The sequence below is a fragment of the Tachypleus tridentatus genome, chromosome 13 (genome assembly GCF_004210375.1).
Source record: "Tachypleus tridentatus isolate NWPU-2018 chromosome 13, ASM421037v1, whole genome shotgun sequence".
Lineage (NCBI taxonomy): Eukaryota > Metazoa > Arthropoda > Merostomata > Xiphosura > Limulidae > Tachypleus > Tachypleus tridentatus.
In genome coordinates, this window is record NC_134837.1 from 219,564,582 (window position 1) to 219,590,852 (window position 26,271).

The 26,271-nt window shown below is 33.4% G+C and overlaps 1 protein-coding gene across 4 annotated transcripts in view; it reads right to left on the minus strand.

Annotated features, from left to right (window-relative positions):
- The window catches only part of LOC143239616 (uncharacterized), a 111,953-nt gene extending 85,897 nt beyond the window's left edge, over positions 1-26,056 (minus strand). For 2 of the 4 annotated variants that reach the window (XM_076480898.1, XM_076480899.1), the window contains exon 1: positions 25,171-26,056. In XM_076480898.1, coding sequence (XP_076337013.1) covers positions 25,171-25,227 — 57 coding nt within the window. In that variant the 5' untranslated portion in view covers positions 25,228-26,056. The remainder of the gene's footprint in view (positions 1-25,170) is intronic. The other 2 variants (XM_076480896.1, XM_076480897.1) reach the window with 2 other exon arrangements.
- Between the last annotated feature and the right edge of the window lie 215 nt (positions 26,057-26,271).

Here is a 26,271-nt window from a genome sequence, read left to right on the forward strand (position 1 = left end):
GGTAATTTATATTCCTATGTGCTAGGTGTTTTAAAATTTAGAGTTTTAGCTGTTTGAAATTTCTACCTACTAGATGTTGTATGTTTCGACACTTTGAATAACTTATGAACCAGAATTTACTGCGTAGTGAGTGCCCGTAATAACTGGCTGAACAGCTTGAGTCCCATATTATTTTAGACTGTAGTCATGCTTCAGTCTCAATCCAGTTATTAAGTGGTTTGAGCTGACGCTGATTAGCAGTTCCTTCATTAATGTATTAACGACTACCAGTATTAATATGATTTACAACTTGAAACGTACGTGATAGTATAAACATAGAGTTGCTCTGTTTCTCAGATATGCTTGAATGTATTTATTTTACTAAATATTTAATACGATCAACCAACAGTACTGACTGAGACCTTTTAGTAACTAGGCTGTCGGTGTACTGTGTGTCAAAACTAAGACGTAGTGTGAAATGTCGACAGCGAAACATTCTACCGTACAAATAGTAATAATAGGTAGTCTTGGCCAAAATATTGGCGTACTGTTCTATATTGATGTTATTGTCTATATGCATGAAGTAGTTACTGAGTAACTTTCCGAGTAGTAACAGAAAAGGCAGTGTACAATCGGTCAAACAGGTACAAGTTGCTATTGTGGTCAGTATAACCTGTTTTAAACATTTGCTTGTCAAATATCTCATACACATCTGTTTTATATAAAATAATGTACTTTTAGTGTTATCTTATTTGAAACAGATCAACGCTTTGTTCAGACAATTTCTCTGTAATTTGTATAGAGTTATTCCTTGTCACGTGCGAGAAAGTACAGGGCGTCAAATTTTTCACTGTTCAGAAATGATATAAAGCAAACAGACATTGCCAGAACAATATGATACACCCAGTGTATTGTATTCACAATACTAAACCATCATTGAAGTACAGGAAAAGTATTTCCAGGAAAGTCCGCTGGTAGACGCCAAAAATCTACTGTTAGAGATTTCCGTGTTTTGACCAGGTTAACACGTCAAGGACGAAAGAAGTCTTACAACATCTAACGACAGGAATGGCATGTGCACATTCCGAGATATCCAAAATAATAGTGAACAGGAGACAGAAAAAGTAACTTTACAAAAATGTCTAGCTGCAAACCGATTTTAACCAGAATTCACTACCGTCACTGTGTTACCTTGGCAAGACATTATGCCTACTTACACACAGAGTACTGGCGACATATCTTCCCATATGAGTCCTGTTTCTGGCTTGGTAAAGATGATAGCAGGATTTGTGTTTGTCGTTTCCCTGGAGAAAAGATTGTCTTTCCCACAGGAAACACAAAGGAGGTGGTGCAGTATATGTTTGGACAGCTATTTATTATGGAACAACAGTCAAGATGCTCTTTTAAGAATAGAACAACAGCAAAGATACGCTTCTAAAAATACAACAAAAAATACATTTCTAACAAAAGAACAACAACAAAAATATACTTTTAACAATATAACAACAGCAAACATAAGTTTCTAACAATAGAACAATAGTATAGATATATTTCTGATAAAATAACAACATAGATATGCTTTTAAGCGTTCCCTTGATTATGATTTTTTATTCAGAGAATCCGCACTTTAACAACATTGTTTGCCTGTGTGCCAGAGACAAGAAGCTTAAACTGTTATTACAATGGCCGCTAAAATTTCTTTAGGCAACATAATTCCTGTACATTCTTTATTTAGTAATTACCGATAGTTCGAAAACTAGTAAGTAATACAAGCTAAGGATAACATGAATGCCGTATATTAGGTTTAGCTTTGTATTTGTGATGCATTTAAACATCTAACTTTGTCACTCCAGTAACTTATGTTTTACCAGTTACAAACATATTCAAACTTTTGTTAAGGGAAAACTCATCTTTATCATAGAAAAACATAGGTACAAGTTGTGGTTCATTAATAAAAAGTCAAATCTCTCTGCAGAATTAATCTTATACAATTAGCTATATAAATGTCAACATAAAACGCTAACTTCATATATAATGCCGATATTGAATACTCAGTTCGTTAGCAGCTAGAAAATATTTTTTTTATAATTGAAAGGATGTATTGATAGAAAAAAGTATACATATCCATCAAGAACAATATCTTCCACTAAACATACCCACGTGGTCACATATATAAAGAAATATTTGAGGAAAATACTTTCTTCTTGTTTCTCTAAAAAATAAGAACTACCATTGTTAAACTATTTTGACTTGTAGCTTTCAAAGCATGCTAAACTAACTCTATTTACAAATATTTCTAATATATTAAAATACCTGTTGAATAATTCCCAAAACACAACTAGAAACGTCTGCTTGATATATTTGACCAATAGCAATAAAGTCAATTAGTAATGGTTTTTCTTACTTCATTGGTAAACAACAGGTGAGAGAGGTAACAAGTGTTGGACTGCCAGTTATAGACGTGTGATTAAATAGCCTAAAATACACTCTACTGCTGTAACATTACATACAAAATGACAAACCTATAAAAATTTGCCAGAAATAGAAGTAATTCGTTAAACCATTACGAGCAATGACTGCAGTCTAAATAATTTAAATCTGTAATTTAAACTAAAATTAATGTTTATAGAAATTTATGTAATATTTATTTAATATTATAGATTGTTTATGAAAGAATGACCGAACTTATTTAAGCTGTTTATCGTAACTTTCTTTAGTAGTGAAGATAGGGCTTAAAATGTCAGCACTTGGAGTTCGCTACTCCTTTATGTTAATTTCTTTTCCCTAATCCATTGTGCTAAACGTAATACCCCCTAATGAGTTATCTGTAATCTTTAAGGATTATAGCACTTGCAGTGTTTGATGCCTGGGATGGGCACAGAACAGATAGGAGATGTGTAACTTTGCCTTTAATAAAAACACAGATACAAAGTGTTATACAAGTATCTGAATACTTAATTTTGAAATATATGACCACACGCTGACAACCGTTAGTTTCTTTGTTTAGTAAAAATTTTTATAGGTTTGTTCATTATATTTTCGTTCAGTGTCTTTCAGGTTCTATTAAAGCTGTTTTTATTCATATTTATAAAGTTTATTAAATATTTATATTTAAAAAAATTACAAAATTATTTTATTCTACTTTTTCTCATCATTACAAGTGATCCAACAAACCACAGTTTGTTTGTTTGTCGAATTTCGTGCAAAGCTACTCAAGGGCTATCTGCGCTAGCCGTCCCTAATTTAGCAGTGTAAGACTAGAGGGAAAGCAGCTATTCATCAACACCCACCGTTAACTCTTGGGTTACTCTTTTACCAACGAATAGTGGCATTGACCGTCACATTATAACGCCTCCACGGCTGAAAGGGCGAGTATGTTTGGAGCGACGGGGATTCGAACCCGCGACCCTTAGATTACGAATAAACCACAGACATCCATTTATTCTCGGAAATCCTAAAGCCTGCTTTTCTGTCATTTAAATACATTATCTCACAATAATTTCGTGTGAAACTTGTCATGGGCTTGCCTTTAGAGTGGTATATGTTTGAAATGAAGTTATTTTTGGTTAGATTTAAAAATAAACTACATTTGGACATAATGATGATTCTGAGTTTATAAAGAGATAAATGTCAATGAGTTTATACCAAGAACGTTACATTGTAACATGCCTTATTTTGAAAGTTTTGGGATTTTGTTGTTCACTTTCTTTTTTTTATACTCTATTTTCATAGTCTTTTACAACAGAACTGCTGTGTAGTTTACAAAAAAGCAGAATCGTTGATATTGTGAAATGGCAAGTCGAATAAAATCTGCAATTCTCTGTGCGAAAACTGTTTAAAATATAAACACATTTGATCGATCACAAATCAAGGTCTAGAGAACTGAGCACTATTGACACATTCAGGCTTGTGGCAAGTTGGTGCTAAATTTAAAGGATGTGCAAGACTTTCACGTTACTAAAATTACATTTAGAAATGTTGAAGAAGTCATTACTGTTGCTACATAATAGATGTACTGTTAATGAACATGAGAGGTTTTGTTATATAATAAAATGTATAATTAAGCCTACTCTACTATAAAAGTGACTTTCCTGTTGGTTTTGTTTTATTCCTATATTAAAACCAAGTCTCTTTACAAAAGGTCATTGAGACTTATCCTTGTTATAGCTGAGCTTTTCTATTTCACACCATAGGAATACTTCCTTTTTAGTTGACGCTGAGAAATAAATATTTCAAGTTGTATCAAGAGTTTGCAGTTTAGGCAGAAACAGGATATGGGGATTTGAAGAGAAAGCAATTTTTTAATCTAACTTTATTTTAACAAGGGATAAAAACAATAAAATCTCTTGAAAATTGTACCCCCCCTTTTCCTGCAGGATTATGTTCATTTACACCATTTATTCACTTTTATACAAACTCCATTATTCACAGCCCTGTTTCCAGACGATTTACTTGAATATTATCCATTTAACGTCAATAGATGGTACAATGGCTTTTAACAGTTTGTTGTTGTATTTTATACTGAACATACGGCTTGTAAACACATTAAAAGAACAAAAATATTAAACCTACTGCATCATACCTAGTGTTTCAATCAAGTGTTTGCATCTGTAGACTAAAACATAAGACAGGTTTTCAGAAACTGTAGTTAACAATCTATTATATATCTACCATCATTTTACGGTACATTTGTTGTTGTTAATAAACCGTTATCTAGATTTTCTGCCAATGACTTTATGTAATTACCATCATTAAACATATTTTTAAACGATATTGTTTTAAGAACAGACATAAAGACAGACATGCTACGTTTTCCTAGTATATTCAATTCAATTATTCATTTTAACTTAGAATAAGAAAGTTCGAAATTCACCACATATTTCAAATCAGTTTTCTTTTGTCTTATAAAATCAAAAGTTTTAAAAAATCTTAGTGTTTGATACTTTAAAGATGAATAAATAATAGTTCCTACAGGTAGCTTGTTAAAAAATATCTATTCATATGCTATTTATAACAACCCGCTCATAGGACCATTAAAAATATCTGAAACTCAATCTTCTAATTTTTCAATGAATCAATGATTGAAAAATTTGAAATGATTCAAAGGATAAAAAGTACATGCCTCGGCAACCATAAGTTTCTTTATCAGTTAAAATAAGCGATGAGAAACATGTAAATATGAGAACAAGAGAAATCCGACCGGCTTTCAGTCTTTCATAAAATTGTACTTAAATTATTCAAATATAACCGTATCATATAGGAATTTATTGTTAATTAATAACACAAATAATAAGGTTATATTAGTGATTTTTCACTAGAATACACTGACGATTGATGCAACATTTCTCAAAATTCTCAAAACCTGTGTGTTTATTTTGGTTCAAAGGTGAAGAAAGAGTAAGCTGTGCTGTGTTTGTCGAAGGGATCGAACTTCAAATTTTAGCGTTGTGAGATCTCAAGCTTACTACTGTACCACCAGGGTTTCGTCACAGTTACTGCTACGAGTTAAGGGGAACATTAAGTAAGGAAAACTTCAAGGTATAATCCACATTTTAACCATATTAAATTACATCTGTTGCAGTCCCTCTGACGCATACATATGTATGCACGAACAGATGTCTCAAACTCAAACATATTAAAATTAAATATAAGGATGTAAGATGCAACTAAGGCTGTACATACACCAAAGTATCAGAACATGTGTTGTGTATAAGGCTGAGAATAGCTAAAAGTTATTTTCCTTTTCTTTGCTTATCAGTTTCTCCATTTCCGTTTTTTCATATCTGGTTTTCAGTTTCTTTTTCCCCTTCTGCCACCCGTTTCATGTCTGTCTTATTATATAATTATTTTCTCTATCTTAGTGCGGCTCGTAATCCGAAGGTCGCGTGTTCGCGCCCACGTCGCGCTAAACATGCTCCCAACCGTGGGGGTGTATAATGTGACGGTCAATCCCACTATTCGTTAGTAAAAGAGTAGCCCAAGAGTTGGCGGTGGGTAGTGACGACTAGCTGCCTTCCCTCTAGTCTTACACTGCTAAATTAGGGACGGCTAGCACAGATAGCCCTCGAGTAGCTTTGTGCAAAAAACAAACAAACAAAATCTATCTTAGTGTGACCATACTTTTCATTTCATTCTTTCCTAGTTTATTTTTCTAAGTTTTTACATTTTTTAGCTTTTTCTTCCATCTATTTGTGTCTCTTTTTCTTCTACATTTTCTCTGTCATTACTTTATTTTTCTCCACTTTTTTCTGTCTAATCTTTCGTACATTTATTTTCTTCATTGGGCAGATTACAAAGAACTCATTCTACAGATTTGCACTCAGAAAGAAATTAACAAATTCTATGTTCTTGTCTTTCCTTTTACAACAATATTTCTGAAATTTAATGCACTCTTTTTTCAGTTTCGTCTTATTAACTTTTTCTAATATTATTTTCGATATATTTTTATACACTTAACTGATTTCTTTCGCTATTCTATTCTGTATATTAATAATTGCATTGATTGCATTTCTTGTCTCCTGTTTATGTCTTTATTTAGTGTAACTCAGTTTTTCTCTGTCAATTTTTTTCCATAATTCAAGCTGCCAACCTCTCCGCTTTTCCATACCTCCTTCACTTTTTGTTTACATACGTTGGAAGCCACGTCTATAGTATGTAAACGTATTTGAAAAATGAACTAAATTACTGCCCGAGTCCGTTGAACTTAATGGAGATAATAATCTCCTTTAAAGAGCTATTACGATATAAAACAATACAATGTAGAATGTATAATTGTAGAGCTTTCCCTGTTTATATGATAAACATGCTCTAGTGGTGCCTATATGAAGTTTTCACATCTATAAGTCAGGCTTTCATTAATCTTTAGGTTAATGTCCAGCAATTAGTATATGCCTCCACCAAGCTCCTGGAGATAAGAAACATGTCTAACACGCACGTTGTTTAAAATCTGCTCTCATATCTTCCCTCCCACAACGATTCGACGCACTTCCAGGCACGTGGCGATTTTTGTGAACGTTTAAAACATAGCCAGCATGCTTAATGACCAAACAAGACAAACAATTATAGCATTATGTTACGATGTAGAAAACGGCCCGCACGGTTTCTGACTACTATAAGCACGTTTGGTAAAATGGAAAAGTCACCTTTTATGTATGAACTGTTATAAGATGTTTTATGATCTGAATGCATTAACGCAAAATAAAAAAATACACTCAAGCAGGTCACCGAATATAAGCTTTCCATTTCGTATGTATTCATATAAATCACTTTTCCAGTTGGTATGTGTTGATGTAAGTCACCGAACATGAGCTTTCCATTCTGTATGTTTACACGTAAGCCGCCGAACACGAGCTTTCCATTCTGTATGTTTACATGTAAGCCACCGAACACGAGCTTTCCATTCTGTATGTTTACATGTAAGCCACCGAACACGAGCTTTCCATTCTGTATGTTTACATGTAAGCTACCGATCATAACCTTTCCATTCCGCATGTATTCACGTGAGTCACCGAACATAAGATTTCCATTGAATTCGTTTCCATGTAAGTAACCGAATATAAGCTCTCCTTTCCGTAAGTATTTATACGAACCATTACAAACAAATATTAACGTTATCAAGTCATTTTATACCAAACGTTTTTCATCATATAGTAAACAGCAGATCTAAGATAGAATCTCAACAATACAGTATAACAACACCGCTTGATTACGAAATGCTGCTTTATAGATGTTGACGAAGATATTTGAAAGAACCTACGAAAGTATGTGTAAGCATCAAGGAAAGTCTTTATTAACACTACTGGATTACTTTGTGTTGTTTTATTGGTATTGGCGAATATATTTCAAATAACCTTAAAGAGTACTTATATGAAACGGGATCACTTGGTGATAATATTGTTATATTACATAATGCAGCTGTATAGGTCTGTTCTATTTCAAGCGTGAGCAGGAACCCATGGAGCGTGCTACTTTAAATGGCACGTGCGTTATAGTAAAAAGAAGCAGAGGTAACTGTGTATAATGAATATGGTTTCAGGCGGTACTCACTTTGATGGACAATGATGATGGTTTGAGTTCCCGTACGTGCACTTTGAGAGACAGCTTGGAGTTATGTACATGATCAATCGTGATTGAGATAGCATCTCTGTAGGAGATTAATTGATCTAATTTTGATCGTCGATAGCACTGAGAGCACGCGGATGTCAAGTAGACTGAGAACTTATATAAGGTGCCTTATTGTGCTACAGATTAGATTTATGTTTCGTCTATTTATGGTAATTATATAAGCGTGTGTTTTAAAATAAGCTTTTTCAATTTGATCCATTTCGCTAGGAGGCTAAAAGTTGTAACGAACAAAAGCACTATTTTCGTCTCCTAGTTACTCAGGCAACAGATTTTTCACTTCATTCATCTCAACACATAAGATTAAGTATTACAGCCAGTCTATAAATCGTTCGGTGCACTTTACTTCTTAAACCCATTTAGCGCACATAACCTATTCTTCTTTAATATTATTACGTGTACATATAGCGCAGATAATACTACATAAAGTATTTTCATTCCTATGTAGAACGTGCGATATCTTTACGTAAATCAAAAGCTGAACCTTCACATCGCCAACATGACGTCAAAATGGATTATATCTATGGAACGTGATTATTTAGTGTATTGTTGAAATAATGTCTTCATAGCATGCATGAAAAGTTAGAATAAATGTTAAAATATTATTATGTCAAAATACATAATTTCATGTATGGCTCCTATCCTGCAGTCATCCCCCAGTGTCACAGCGGTACGTTTGCGGACTCACTCAGCTAGAAACCAGGTTTCGATACTCATGGTTGGCAGAGCGCAGATAGCTCATTGTGTAGCTTTGTGCTTAACTATAAATAGCAACAATTCTACAGCTAGCACTGAAAATTTAAAAATAATAGTAATAAAGCTTTCAAATATCTCGATATTATTAACTTCATACATAAATATATTTATATAACTTGAGCCATAAAGATTGTAGTTATTGGAAAGTCCTACTTTAAAAATCAATACAAATTATATTAGAGTTGAGAAAAACTGAAAGATTCTTTATGTATGTGTTTGGCTGAAGGGATACTTGTGATTCTGTGACAGCATTACCACATTGTTTCTAATGATTATTTCAGAATTTACGAATCTCTTCTGACAGCTCATCTTTTTGGCTAGAGAAGTTTCATTAGCTTAAGGTAGTAAAATCAATGAGACTCCAGAACTGAATTTACACGATTGAAATATGAGACCTGGATAAAACACAACATGGATGCTGAATTCATTACTGAACAAAACTAGTAATATGTATTCTATCTGTTTTCCATAGGTAGGATGCACATATGTCCAATCATATGTCCAATCATCTTTAACGTTCTTTCTGAAGTAATACAATCTTATTTCTTTCCATAAGTTTTAATAACCGTATAAGTTAACACTAATTTCATTCTTTAGGAAAGTTTAATATCTTTATGAACGTACGTATCAGCACTAACCAGCATTTGTAAGATAATTAATACGTATAAAGTATAGTTAATATAGTAATGTCAATATTACGGTAGGGATCATCACTGAGCCTAACACAGGAAATGACTGTAATTTTAGGTGAAACATAAATATGTGTAAGATCTGTGAAGGCTTCTGTGCAAGAGCAGGTAATTCCAATAGATCAATAACTAGATTATTTTGTGTAAGAGCAGATAATTTGAATAGATTAATAACTAAATTATTTTGTGTAAGAACGGGTTATTCCAATAGATCAATAACTAGAGTCCTGATGACGAGAAACTTACTTCAAATAAAAATGTATCTCATCCGTTCTGAATAACCAGATTATTTTGTGTAAGAGCAGGTAAATCCAGCTTTAACTTTAACTAATTTATCATACTCAATGCTTGTAAGTAGAAAAGTAGGCCCGATACAATTTCTACAATAACAATTTTCATTTAGATTTTGCAATTTCACAAACTATTTAAGTGTTTATACAAAACATTTCAAGTGACACAAATTATGACAAATAGCACACGAAATGCAATTCTAATTATACTTATATGACTTAGATACTAAATACGTAGATATTCAATCATGAATGACTCGTATTAATAACAAGTATTATTTATATTACAACTATGATTATTTAAAAATACGAATATACTAGATAAATAATGATTCGATCAACAAGGGACTATATTACTGCTCAATGTTGGATTGACTTAACAAAATCCTTTTCACTGAGCAACATTATTTTTTATTGTTGTCATATTTTGAAACAAGCTTACCGGGACTTTGTTCATTGTTGAACACAATTCTTTCACTGTTCTTAGACCTTTAACGGAGTTTAACAAGTTATTATTCATTGTTGATCAATATAGTTTCACTACTTCCAAATTTCCAGATCATAATTTCTCGATATCTTTCCTTAGATATTTTTACTGGTTTTTCATTTTCTACAGTAAACATTTACCAGAAATCACTCATTTACTTAAACTTTTGTTTATGATATATTATCACTTTTAAAGCCCATACTGTTAGCGGTAACTATTATAAGTTTTCAAATAGAAATAATATCTAAGGAATATATCTCTTTAGAAACTTAAGTATGATTTTAGTTGACTTAACAAATTTAGATTGTGATACTCTGTGTACAGCGTCAATATTATTCAATTTTAATATAGCCCCAAATTGAAAAGCCATTTTTAACATAATCTAATTAAAATTTCCATTTTCTATTGTAAGAACACTTGATATTTGTAGTAAATCTCTTTGTACTCTCTCTGTAAATCTCTCTGTTCAAGATAATCGATAATTTATTTCTAAAATCGATGTGTTTTTATGTTGAAAGTAAACGTTTTTAACATTTCATTGTTCTTCGATGATACATCAGCTATTTTAAAAGCCTTTGTGTTATTTGATTTCAAGATATACGTTCTTTATAAATAAATTTCTAAATGTTTAATTTCATCAACATCCCATCCTGTTGAGCTTAATCTACTGAAAGCTATGGTAGAAATGGCTGCTTTTATTATTGTTTTATATTTTATTAAATAATTATTACGCCTTTTCTCCATTTTATTCATCATGTTTATGATTACCTTCCTATTTATTTCTCATTGACCTCAGATTGTAGCTATTTATTTATTTAGGAGGAATTTCAAAATTTAGATGAAATTCCTACTCCGTTAAACAATGGAATTTCCATTCTTAGATGCAATCATAAACAATAGATATGATTTGTTAAGAAACTACAATACTACAATAAATTTTTTCTTTTTTTTTTGGCCTGATAGTTAGACTCTGTACTTGCAATCCACGAATCGCGGAATCGAATCCTGTTGTCCCACATGCTCGCTCTTTCAGTCATATCGGCATTATAATGCGTCGGTCAATCCCACTATTCAAGCTACTATTCAGTAGCTCAAGAATAGATAGTTGATTGCGTTTATTAGTTGATTTATTTCTAGTTTATTACTTCAATATTAGAAACAGTCAGAGCAGTTGGCACTCGTGTTGCTTTGTATGAAAATTCAACAAATAAACAATTCCTTATTTTCTAGTACAGGTATAACACTACATACTTGACTAACAAAAGAATTAGAACACAAATCAAAATTCGTTAGAATTAAGTGTGATATTATAATTATTCTCTAATTAACACTATCACATAACTACGACTAAACTATCCATTGTTACTACAGAGAATGTCCAAAATTATCGGGAAATTGTCACAACTTTAATTGTACTGGTTAACATAATTCAATCAAGAGTGAACTTTTGCAACAACTTATATAAGTTCAAGACTGCTATTTAAAGACTATTAAAATGGTCATTTTTCACTAGAATGTAATCTAATTCGGTTACATCTACTAGATTTTGTAGAACTGGGTTCGATACCATGCTAATATATTGTTAATGTTTAATAAGCAGTTAGTCCGTTCCTCATAAGTACAACAAAAATGTATACGTGTAAATACTGATATTTATTTACTCATGCCATAAACGAGTCGTCATCAAATATTAATAAGTAATGACACTGCAATAAACCTGTTCTTCACAGACATGAACATGCTGGGTGCTGGGACCACGAAACTTTGGTTCATCTGTGAAATGTACAGGTACTTAATGATCAAATACACCTGTTGAGTTGACAGATACAAGAAATTTAGGTTCATCTGTGAAATGTACACGTGCTTAATGATCAAATACACCTGTTGAGTTGGTAGATACAGAATACCTTAGTTCATCTGTGAAGTGTACAGGTACTTAATGATCAAATACACCTGTTGAGTTGGTAGATACAGAATACCTTAGTTCATCTGTGAAGTGTACAGGTACTTAATGATCAAATACACCTGTTGAGTTGGTAGATACAGAATACCTTAGTTCATCTGTGAAGTGAACAGGTACTTTATGATCAAATACACCTGTTGAGTTGGTAGATACAGAATACCTTAGTTCATCTGTGAAGAGTACAGGTGCTTAGTGATCACACGAATCTGTTGAGTTGGTAGATACACGAAACTTTGGTTCATCTGTAAAGTGTACAGGTGCTTATTGGTCGCACACACCTGTCGGATTGGTAAATACACGAAACTTTGGCTCATTTGTGAAGAATTTAGTTGCTTATTGGGTCTCTGTCACCTCTTGTGACCTCACAAAGTACTGTGCGACTAAATTAGACCTTTTCATCTTCAAGCTAGACACTTGACGTCTATTCCTAAGTGATGATAACCTCAGTTGATGTTCTTAACTGTACGTTGAGCAGTAAACCATGTAGTGTAGGTAGTGGTCATTTCTGTCACTGTTGACATTCGTTCGTGTCCACAACCTTTCCTTAGCGCTGAACATTTCTTGACTATCCCTATTCCCCTAGACGATGAAATGTTTAGAAGTGATATTTGTATCGCAGTCCTGTAAACAATGGCGAAGTATAGACGACTGATTATATGCTGTATTAAAAAAAATTAATTCTATTCTGAATAATAAAATTTACCCACATGTGAAGTTTAGAACTGTCTGTAAATCAAAGTTTCATTTAAGTAATTATTTTAAATACAAAGAAAGCATTCCTTTAACGCTTCGGCTTTACATCATATATAAATTTACGTGTCTGAAGTGTAACTTTCGCTATGTAGGCTCTACATACGACAATAACTATTAAAATACGAAAAAAACATTAAATAAATATTTTACAGTTGATACATCTACAAAGTACAGCCCTATTCTGCAGTGACAATGTAAAGTCTGCGGACTTATGACACTAGATACCGGGATTCAATATTCGTGATGGGCACAGAAAGATAGCTCATTGAATAGCTCTGTGCTTTACTTTAAACAAAAAAAATGTATTTTCCAATCGGGATAAGCAAAGTAAATATACTTAACGGAAGTTTGGTTAACAGAAAATTGATCTTCATTTATAAAAAATATTTCATGATAGCCATTACGAAATGAAGGTAATATGGAAGTTAATTTATTGAGCAAAACATTCTGGTCGAAAATATCCTCTAAAGGTTCCCATTTATAAGTTTTACTGAAAAATAGAGAATAAAAAAATATTCGACCTGCCGGAAACGAAAGTTTCTAAGAGGTACTAAACTACAGATTAAATCATTTTAAAAGTTGTTACAGTTCTTAAACTCTAATCTACATTTTGAATTCCAGATAACTGCGTACGTCTTTTAATTTTAAGAATTTGTAAAAGTGCATTCGCTACTTAATTTTTAATAACACGAAAAAACAGTTGCAACAATACAGTTGGCAAAATATATGTTTGTTTAACTAAAGTTAACTAATAACCCGAAGAATTCCAACCAGATGTAGGTGAAAAGAGGTGGGTGCTTAGAATTTGAAGGATTTGAATTGTAAGTTAGTGGATAGAGATAGGAGCTTATAAGCCGAAATACTCCAGCTAGCATTTGGTGTAGAAAGACAGAAGTTTAGAAACTGAAGGATTTTCTTTAATCATTGTCGTGATGTTTACAACATTTGTTCTTATAAGACACTTTTTAAAACTCGAAGTAAAACAGAAATGTTGGTTCGTTTTCTGGTGTCTGATACTGATCGGATCTTTTCATATGGAAATTTTGATTTATCAAGCTTAAGTTTGTTTCTACTATGCATTCTTAATATAAATTTTTAGATTGATTTTTTCTAAAGTCACATTTATATATACGTATTATGGTCACTATCATCTTCACAACTAAACACTGACTCAAGACAAAATTCCATGTTTCAACAAGAACAGTATGGAAACTCTGAAGAGGATATGTATATAATACTGTTCGTAATAGAAATAATGGTAGTGGGAATTCTAAACTTATCAAGGGTTATTTTAAGTAACGCAGGCTATGCTTTCTGCATGAAACACGAAAATGTACTATATGTCTTGCTAATAAACCTGCTGTAATAACGAAATTTGCCTCCACAACATTAAGATACACATTAGCACGAAGTAGTCTCAATCAATGTGTAGCAGTCATGAAACCACTACTTAGAATTAATATTATAACCAAGAAGGTGCAATGGGCATCAAATTTTAAATAACAGTATAAACAAATTTGGAAGATGGCCCTTTTTTACAGATAATCCAAATTCCAAATTACTTGTGAACAAACAATATATCTTCGATGACAGGAGGGATTCGGGTATCAAACCCTAGGTATTTTCTAGATAAATTTTATTATTAATTCTAAATACGAATTTTCAATACAAAATCCGGTAAGACTGACCAATTATCTGACATATTCTGAAGGTAAACCTTCGAGTAATCTATTGAATAAATGAGTTAACGCTTTATGTACAAGTACATTTGTGAACAAAGAAATATCTTGTGAAACAAACAGATGATTATCCTGGACTTCAACGTCTGTGAGCACCTTCACATATCACTCGATAACGAGGAACACACTTTTTAGAAAACAAATGCTTTGAGACGACTTGATTTTTAGTTTGTGGTTATACGCTTGAACTTATAAATACTAAAATCAGTTAATGATTTAACCAACTAACGAGGTAAATAGTTTGTTGATGAATTATTTACGGTGTGTTAGGTTTGATCCTTTTTCGTAAATTCTAGATTCTAGCTGTACTGGAGTTACTGCGGATACAATACGTTTTTCTTTGTAAGATAAAAATTGTGAATTTTTCGCAGCAGATTTAAAAATAATTTTTAATTCTTTTAAAGTTTCATTTTACAACAATCCCAATCATTTATCCTCTTAACATCCACAGTGTACAACTACAATTTTATTGTTTTTGGTAACTCTACAAATGTTTATGCTATGCGTTTGCATAATTCATTTAGAGTGCTTCTATATTTTCTTCCATAATTTTTTGTTACAATCATATTGGCTTACGTACTTTATCCAGTATCTACTTACAATACTTACCTTGTCTTCTGACCGTGTGTAGGAAATGAACACTTCCATTAATGGAGTTTAATATAGTCTAAGCTGATAACTGTAACAGTGTCACCAAAGTCAGCCAACTTTGACAACAACTAAAGAAACTGTCTTTAATCAGCCGACTTTGACAACAACTAAAGACACTGTCTTTAATCAGCCAACTTTGACACCAACTAAAGACACTGTCTTTAATCAGCTAACTTTGACAACAGCTAAAGACACTGTCTTTAATCAGCCAACTTTGACAACAACTAAAGACACTGTCTTTAATCAGCTAACTTTGACACCAACTAAAGACACTCTCTTTAATCAGCCAACTTTGACACCAACTAAAGACACTGTCTTTAATCAGCCAACTTTGACACCAACTAAAGACACTGTCTTTAATCAGCCAACTTTGACAACAGCTAAAGACACTGTCTTTAATCAGCCAACTTTGACAACAGCTAAAGACACTGTCTTTAATCAGCCAACTTTGACAACAGCTAAAGACACTGTCTTTAATCAGCCAACTTTGACAACAGCTAAAGACACTGTCTTTAATCAGCCAACTTTGACAACAGCTAAAGACAATGTCTTTAATCAGCCAACTTTGACAACAACTAAAGACACTGTCTTTAATCAGCCAACTTTGACAACAGCTAAAGACACTGTCTTTAATCAGCCAACTTTGACAATAACTAAAGACACTGTCTTTAATCAGCCAACTTTGACACCAACTAAAGACACTGTCTTTAATCAGCCAACTTTGACACCAACTAAAGACACTGTCTTTAATCAGCCAACTTTGACACCAACTAAAGACACTGTCTTTAATCAGCCGACTTTGACAACAACTAAAGACACTGTCTTTAATCAGCCAACTTTGACACCAACTAAAGACACTGTCTTTAATCAGCCGACTTTGACAACAACTAAAGACACTGTCTTTAATCAGCCAACTTTGACACCAACTAAAGACACTGTCTTTAATCAGCCAACTTTGACACCAACTAAAGACACTGTCTTTAATCAGCCAACTTTGACACCAACTAAAGACACTCTCTTTAATCAGCCAACTTTGACACCAACTAAAGACACTTTCTTTAATCAGCCAACTTTGACAACAGCTAAAGACACTGTCTTTAATCAGCCAACTTTGACAACAGCTAAAGACACTGTCTTTAATCAGCCAACTTTGAAAACAGCTAAAGACACTCTCTTTAATCAGCCAACTTTGACAACAGCTAAAGACACTGTCTTTAATCAGCCAACTTTGACAATAACTAAAGACACTGTCTTTAATCAGCCAACTTTGACACCAACTAAAGACACTGTCTTTAATCAACCAACTTTGACACCAACTAAAGACACTGTCTTTAATCAGCCAACTTTGACACCAACTAAAGACACTGTCTTTAATCAGCCAACTTTGACAACAGCTAAAGACACTGTCTTTAATCAGCCAACTTTGACAACAGCTAAAGACACTGTCTTTAATCAGCCAACTTTGACAACAGCTAAAGACACTGTCTTTAATCAGCCAACTTTGACAACAACTAAAGACACTGTCTTTAATCAGCCAACTTTGACACCAACTAAAGACACTGTCTTTAATCAGCCAACTTTGACAACAGCTAAAGACACTGTCTTTAATCAGCCAACTTTGACAATAACTAAAGACACTGTCTTTAATCAGCCAACTTTGACACCAACTAAAGACACTCTCTTTAATCAGCCAACTTTGACACCAACTAAAGACACTGTCTTTAATCAGCCAACTTTGACACCAACTAAAGACACTGTCTTTAATCAGCCAACTTTGACAACAACTAAAGACACTGTCTTTAATCAGCCAACTTTGACACCAATTAAAGACACTGTCTTTAATCAGCCAACTTTGACACCAACTAAAGACACTGTCTTTAATCAGCCAACTTTGACACCAACTAAAGACACTGTCTTTAATCAGCCAACTTTGACATCAACTAAAGACACTGTCTTTAATCAGCCAACTTTGACACCAACTAAAGACACTGTCTTTAATCAGCCAACTTTGACAACAGCTAAAGACACTGTCTTTAATCAGCCAACTTTGACAACAGCTAAAGACACTGTCTTTAATCAGCCAACTTTGACAACAACTAAAGACACTGTCTTTAATCAGCCAACTTTGACACCAACTAAAGACACTGTCTTTAATCAGCCAACTTTGACACCAACTAAAGACACTGTCTTTAATCAGCTAACTTTGACAACAGCTAAAGACACTGTCTTTAATCAGCCAACTTTGACAACAACTAAAGACACTGTCTTTAATCAGCCAACTTTGACACCAACTAAAGACACTCTCTTTAATCAGCCAACTTTGACAACAGCTAAAGACACTGTCTTTAATCAGCCAACTTTGACAACAGCTAAAGACACTGTCTTTAATCAGCCAACTTTGACAACAGCTAAAGACACTGTCTTTAATCAGCCAACTTTGACAACAGCTAAAGACACTGTCTTTAATCAGCCAACTTTGACAACAACTAAAGACACTGTCTTTAATCAGCCAACTTTGACACCAACTAAAGACACTGTCTTTAATCAACCAAATTTGACACCAACTAAAGACACTGTCTTTAATCAGCCAACTTTGACACCAACTAAAGACACTCTCTTTGATCAGCTAACTTTGACACCAACTAAAAACACTGTCTTTAATCAGCCAACTTTGACACCAACTAAAGACACTCTCTTTAATCAGCCAACTTTGACAACAGCTAAAGACACTGTCTTTAATCAGCCAACTTTGACAACAGCTAAAGACACTGTCTTTAATCAGCCAACTTTGACAACAGCTAAAGACACTGTCTTTAATCAGCCAACTTTGACAACAGCTAAAGACACTGTCTTTAATCAGCCAACTTTGACAACAACTAAAGACACTGTCTTTAATCAGCCAACTTTGACACCAACTAAAGACACTGTCTTTACTCAGCCAACTTTGACAACAGCTAAAGACACTGTCTTTAATCAGCCAACTTTGACAATAACTAAAGACACTGTCTTTAATCAGCCAACTTTGACACCAACTAAAGACACTGTCTTTAATCAGCCAACTTTGACAACAGCTAAAGACACTGTCTTTAATCAGCCAACTTTGACAACAGCTAAAGACACTGTCTTTAATCAGCCAACTTTGACAACAGCTAAAGACACTGTCTTTAATCAGCCAACTTTGACACCAACTAAAGACACTGTCTTTAATCAGCCAACTTTGACACCAACTAAAGACACTGTCTTTAATCAGCCAACTTTGACATCAACTAAAGACACTGTCTTTAATCAGCCAACTTTGACACCAACTAAAGACACTGTCTTTAATCAGCCAACTTTGACAACAGCTAAAGACACTGTCTTTAATCAGCCAACTTTGACAACAGCTAAAGACACTGTCTTTAATCAGCCAACTTTGACAACAACTAAAGACACTGTCTTTAATCAGCCAACTTTGACACCAACTAAAGACACTGTCTTTAATCAGCCAACTTTGACAACAGCTAAAGACACTGTCTTTAATCAGCCAACTTTGACAACAGCTAAAGACACTGTCTTTAATCAGCCAACTTTGACAACAGCTAAAGACACTGTCTTTAATCAGCCAACTTTGACACCAACTAAAGACACTGTCTTTAATCAGCCAACTTTGACAACAGCTAAAGACACTGTCTTTAATCAGCCAACTTTGACAACAGCTAAAGACACTGTCTTTAATCAGCCAACTTTGACACCAACTAAAGACACTGTCTTTAATCAGCCAACTTTGACAACAGCTAAAGACACTGTCTTTAATCAGCCAACTTTGACAACAGCTAAAGACACTGTCTTTCATTTTCCCCAAAAATATTGGTTTGCTTTTATCTGGGTTATAAAAACCACCCAAATGATCGGATCAGAGAAAAGCCAATGTTACTTTCTCGTTTGTTTATTTGTGGTTAAAAGCAAAGTCATACAATGGGTTGCATGCGATGTGCTCACCAAAGGCATCGAACCCAGATTTTTAGCGCATAAGCTACCAAATATTTCGCTGAGTTAATTGGAGGTTGTACTATGGCCTTATAGTCAATAGCCTATTTTTCAACTCTTTAAAGTTCATAATTTACAATACATCTTTCTTATCTTGTATGCACTTAGCAATAAAGATGCTTTGTGCAAACGTGAAGCTTCAAACATCCATAGACATTTGGATAAACAATATGACAGAACTGATGATAAAAACAACTTCACAATCGTATCTAGTTCCATCAGCGAATAAAATGTTAGAACAGTGAAGAAAATTCTTGTGATTAAAATACTCAAACCTGAATTGAACTCAAATTCATCAGAAAACAAATTCTTCAAAATTACAAAATTCTCCTGATTTTGATTTTTATTCTGTGAATTTCATCTGTAGATAATTCTAGTAATTATGAACTGTGTGTGAAGATATCTTGTTTGTTAAATGTATTGAAGGAGTAAGTTTTAAATTCAAGATTGAAGATTTCTTAAACTAAATGAGAAAACAGTGTAACAAAACTTTAACAATATTATGTAAAGCGTTTATTTACTAAAACATTCCTTATAACTACCTGTGTTTCGTGTGTTTAAACAATGATAAATATAATATATTAATAGGTTATAAACCAAACTCATATTACGAACTTTTCTTAACAATACATTTTAAAGAAAACTTAATCATCGCCGGACATTGTATAGAAGAAAGTGCTAACTGCCATTAAAAATCATTATAATAATTCATAGACTTTATATTATCAAAGTTATTTTCCGGTGGATATGTATGTACGAGTATGGGAAGTTATGAATAAGAGTGTAACTCTATCTGTGAGAAAAAAGTTTCGTAAAATATCACATATGTTTTAGGTGCAGCTTTTATCAACCTTAACCTCCTGTTATGAAAGCATACCACAAGGTAAGTTATGATATTTAAGAAGATTGTTCGTTTGTTTTTGAATTTCGCGCAAAGCTACACGAGGGCTACCCGCGATAGCCGTTCCTAATTTACAGTGTAAGACTAGAGGGAAGGTAGCTAGTTATCATCACCCACCGTCAACTGTTAGGCTACTCTTCTACTAACGAATAGTGAAATTGACCATCATATTATAACGCCATCACGGCTGAAGGGGCGAGCATATTTCGTATGACGGGGATTCGAACCCGCGAACCTCAGATTTTCAGTCGAACGCCTTAACTACCTAGCCATGCCGGGTTTCTTTAAAAAAAAGGAAACACAAAGCGACTTAACTATGCTTATCTTTAGTCTGAAATTTATTTTTCTTAAAGAAGCTTACAGTTTTTAAAACTTAAAACACTAAAAAAGACAGAAATGCAGGTAGAGAAAGCATGAATGCTAGAAGAAGTTGAAAAAAACAAGGAAGGAATATATAAACTGTTTTCACTAAATTCAAGACACGAAATACAATGTGAGGGCGGAACTACAAAGTACCTCAATATTCACGTTTTAAATTTCATGATAGGAACATGTTGTAATAAAACATTTTCCTTTTACTGCTAAATGTATCAAATGTTACGTAAAGGGCTGACATCTCCCGAAACTTAAAGATACCGGTATAAAGACAGCTTGAAATGTGAGAAATGATAACACTCGCTTACATAACACAAGAATGAAACAAACTAGGGGTTGAAACAGTCATTCACGAACTGTTAGTTTATTAAAACGTAATAGGTGTCGCTTTAGAGGCCAATAATAATAAATCAACACAGGTGTAATGTCAATAACATGTAATAATTTTCTAGAACATTATCATTAATCCTGGAGGCAATGGAGTCATACTCCACACAAAGGAGGACGGTGTAAGGATATACGAAACAATTGATTGTGAAGCAACGAACGCCATTTTCTCACACACAAATAAACACACCATAAACTAGAAAGTTCTTGCCTTTATATAATTTGAACAATGATGTAATAATATTTTCCAGTTATCCATCTATATTTCAGTAACTCCACACGCTCTGTAATTAAAGGATTGTTTCCATTGAGTCACTTTAAAATATTCTATGTTATTATCATGTAGTTATGGTATAGTCTAGAAAAACATTTTAGGATATATAAAAATAAACACATTTAACACCATATTAAGTTAAATGTTATTTAGTTGACAAAGCTGTTCTTCTTTGTTCTATTTTAACTCTGTTGCAGCTGCCTTGGTATTTGTGTAAAGCGTTAAAACAGGACAAAGATTTTAACCAATATTCAAAAACAAATTTACAATCTCTTTATCTTGTCTTTATTAATATTTTTTTATATTTTCAAAGGCTCCCCACTTCTTGAATTTGTTGATTGAACGATAAGAAAATAATTATCGATAAAAAAAAAGGTCTGAAGCCCAAGTCTTCAAACACAATGTTGTTATTTAAATTTTAAACTTTGGCAATTAGGAATCTTTAGTTTTATTTTGTTTTGCTTGAAATAACAGTTTTGTTTATAGGTTACAACTATCTGCTTTTCATAGTTGTTCGTATGTGATGATCTCTGCCTCCTCAGTAGTTCATTAGGCTGTCACAGAATAATAGTATTAGCTCAGTCCATAGACATGTCAATAGTTCATTAGGTTGTCATAAAATAGCATTCTTAGCTCAATCCATCTACATGCTAGTAGTTCGTTAGGTTGTCCTAGAATCCATCTACATGCTTCCGATACGGTTATGTTTATTATCTCACACGTACACCGCTTTAATCAAGCGGTTTACAAGGTGAAAGAATTTACTCAAAGGAAATACAACTGATAAAGAAATACAATAAACCTGACAGTTATATGTGAACATCTGCAAACTACAACTTGTTAATCTTCTTTAAGTCATGGGAATACCAAATTTGCAATGCAGAATTTAATGGTATATGATTTCATTGAACCTAAAGGACAATTCTAAAGGTTTAATCATATGTCAGCGACTTGTGCATATAGCTACGTCTTTTTTCGTTTTTTGTATAACGACATCTCGCGAAGTTTTCATTCTATGATAACAGAAATCTAATTCTTCTCTAATCTAGATCAAGGATTATATAAACTGAGTCCATTATTTACATTAACAACATATTATCGCATCAATTCCGTTACAGGTATTCAGTTCAGTGGTGTAGATTTTAACATTTAAAAAAAGTGTTTATCAGATAGTTAGAAAGATACATTTTGATATTCAAGAACTATAACTTTAATATTTCATCTCTTTCTACTAAGGAGTTTATATGTTGTTAAGAACACAATGTTTTATGTACTCAAGTATCCATTACTTATTTAAAGCGTTGTTATTTGTCTTTCTCTGAAGTTTTGCTCTACAAAAACGTGGGTTATTACCAGCGAGATACCGATTACTAGCCACAAACTCATTACATAGAAGTTTTGTGTTATAACAACGTGAGTTATTACCAGCGAGATACCGATTACTAGCCACAAACTCATTAGATAGAAGTTTTGTGTTATAACAACGTGAGTTATTACCAGCGAGATACCGATTACTAGCCACAAACTCATTAGATAGAAGTTTTGTGTTATAACAACGTGGGTTATTACCAGCGAGATACCGATTACTAGCCACAAACTCATTAGATAGAAGTTTTGTGTTATAACAACGTGAGTTATTACCAGCGAGATACCGATTACTAGCCACAAACTCATTAGATAGAAGTTTTGTGTTATAACAACGTGAGTTATTACCAGCGAGATACCGATTACTAGCCACAAACTCATTAGATAGAAGTTTTGTGTTATAACAACGTGGGTTATTACCAGCGAGATACCGATTACTAGCCACAAACTCATTAGATAGAAGTTTTGTGTTATAACAACGTGAGTTATTACCAGCGAGATACCGATTACTAGCCACAAACTCATTAGATCGAAGTTTTGTGTTATAACAACGTGGGTTATTACCAGCGAGATACCGATTACTAGCCACAAACTCATTAGATAGAAGTTTTGTGTTATAACAACGTGGGTTATTACCAGCGAGATACCGATTACTAGCCACAAACTCATTAGATAGAAGTTTTGTGTTATAACAACGTGAGTTATTACCAGCGAGATACCGATTACTAGCCACAAACTCATTAGATAGAAGTTTTGTGTTATAACAACGTGGGTTATTACCAGCGAGATACCGATTACTAGCCACAAACTCATTAGATAGAAGTTTTGTGTTATAACAACGTGAGTTATTACCAGCGAGATACCGATTACTAGCCACAAACTCATTAGATAGAAGTTTTGTGTTATAACAACGTGAGTTATTACCAGCGAGATACCGATTACTAGCCACAAACTCATTAGATAGAAGTTTTGTGTTATAACAACGTGGGTTATTACCAGCGAGATACCGATTACTAGCCACAAACTCATTAGATAGAAGTTTTGTGTTATAACAACGTGAGTTATTACCAGCGAGATACCGATTACTAGCCACAAACTCATTAGATAGAAGTTTTGTGTTATAACAACGTGAGTTATTACCAGCGAGATACCGATTACTAGCCACAAACTCATTAGATAGAAGTTTTGTGTTATAACAACGTGGGTTATTACCAGCAATGTACCAATTACGAGCTATAAGTTCACTAGGTAAAGGTTTTGCTCTATGATAACGAAAATTCCACATGAGATTAACTTCAAATACAAAACCGTTACTTAAGATAGTCTTACGTATAAGTAAGTTTAAACTTTAAAACTTTGTCAACTAATTCTTTTGCGACAAATTACTTTTAACATATTAAATACGATTAAATCTTGAGAAAATGAGCGTCTACAAAAAGAAGGAAGTAGAGCGTGTGAAACATAACTCTATCTTATGAACATGACTCAACACTATGAGAATAATAAGCGTCAATAAAGGTGAATCTTGTTTACAGCTAAATGTTGAAGAACTGGCTGTGAAACGAGTAAAACCCAAAAGAACAATTTCACATGTTTTAGATATAATTCAGCATTGAAGAACTGCAGATCTATATGAAAACCAGTGAGAGTCAATTATGTAAAACACCCATTCGTTGAAAGTGACTCTATGTTAAGAACAGTAAAAGCCAAATATGTGAACATTTTGAATCACTTTTCATTTCATATTACAGACAACTCACTTAAGAGGATAACTTCAAACCTCTCCAATACAACTCAATGAATTAATTTCTTTTTTTACACTTTTAGACATGATTTTTGGATCGATGCAAAGTTTTACTTCACGTCAGAATCCAGTATCGATCCCTAATGCTACCTGGAATCAACGATAAGAGCCAGAGGAGTCACTAGAAAACAATGACAGATAATTCAAGCATGTTTAGAGACAATACAAAAAAAAACAATGAAAATATCAGTGATACTATTTGACATTCGGTTTCGTGACATTCTTTAGCACAAAGAAAGTTTTACAGAATATCATGGTATCTGTAAGTCTTATAGGATATAGCAGCATTTATGAGTCTTAAGGAAAATTACAGCATCTACAAGTCTCACAGGATATCACAGCATTTATAAATCTCACAGTTTGTTACAGTATTTACAAGTCTTATAAGATATCACAGAAATCATAAATCTTACAGTCTATTACAGCATCTATAACTCTTACAGGATATCACAGCATTTATAAGCTTTAAAATATATCTATCATTATAAGTTTTTTTTAAAAAAATAGCATATATAAGTCTTACAGGATATCAAGGCAACTATATACTCAATACTATATTTACGATAATAACAACTTAGAATTCTAGTAAAGATGTAGTTATAGGTTTTACCTGATGACCACCTATCCTATACAGTTTCTTCACAAGGTTCAAGATAAAAAGGGCCATAACGACATCAACTCTTCAATTACCAATGTGCCTCGAATATCATTTCAGTAGTTTTGTACAAGGTCAAACAGTACAGTATCGTATTCACAATACGGAATAACTTTGCAGTTTTCACACATCCGTATGAGTTACAAGAAGTATTCGATAACGTTATCTTCTACCACTACAAAATCAGTTAAGATCGTAATTTGAAAGAACGAAGGGAGAAAACAACAATTGTGACAATGTTTTTATCAAAATGGACTCCAACTGGTTTACAGTATATAGTTTCTCTGTAAGTAGTACACGGTATCACTGAATAGGCTTAGTGAGAAGTTACTAACCATGAACTATGTGAAGAAAAGCTTCGTGGTTAGCTAATAAGTTCTGAATTCTATAACACCGTGTCATTCATATTCAGCCGGTTTGCATATATGTAATGGCCGTTTCAGAAAACGTCTAACCGTGTCTGTGGACGTGAAACAACATTCACATTTACCGTATTTTTAACCCGTCCCAAACGTTAACCGAGGACTAATTGAAGGACGGATCACGCGAAGAAAACACACGCTTAGAATGACACGAAAGCTGATGAAATAAAAACAAACAGCAGAATACGTGAACTGGGTGTTATGATGTAGCTCACACCTTCTAACCCAGGTCTGGAACAGTCCGAAAGCTGGAAGCACGTGAGAAGCTCGCTCTGTACCTGTCCTATATCATCGTTGTGCCTTAGGCTATATCAGCCAACTTCGACTTTCCAGAAGAGTAATCTACAGGCATAAAGAGATGGCTTTTCATTATACGTGAGGAAATTACTATGAATTGGTTATTGTTCACATGACGAACTAGTAAAACACTCATATGAAACTAGCGTACAGGATGCCAACTTCCTGAGACAAATTATGGGACAGTGAATCATCTAAGTGGTAATCATTACATTATTAGTGTAATATTTGCCAGAGTTTCACAACAAACAATAAATGTTCACACTGTGGCCTAAATAATAAGGTTAGAGCTATATATATATGTTTCACTGCGTAAGAAGGGTTGTCTATAAAAGTG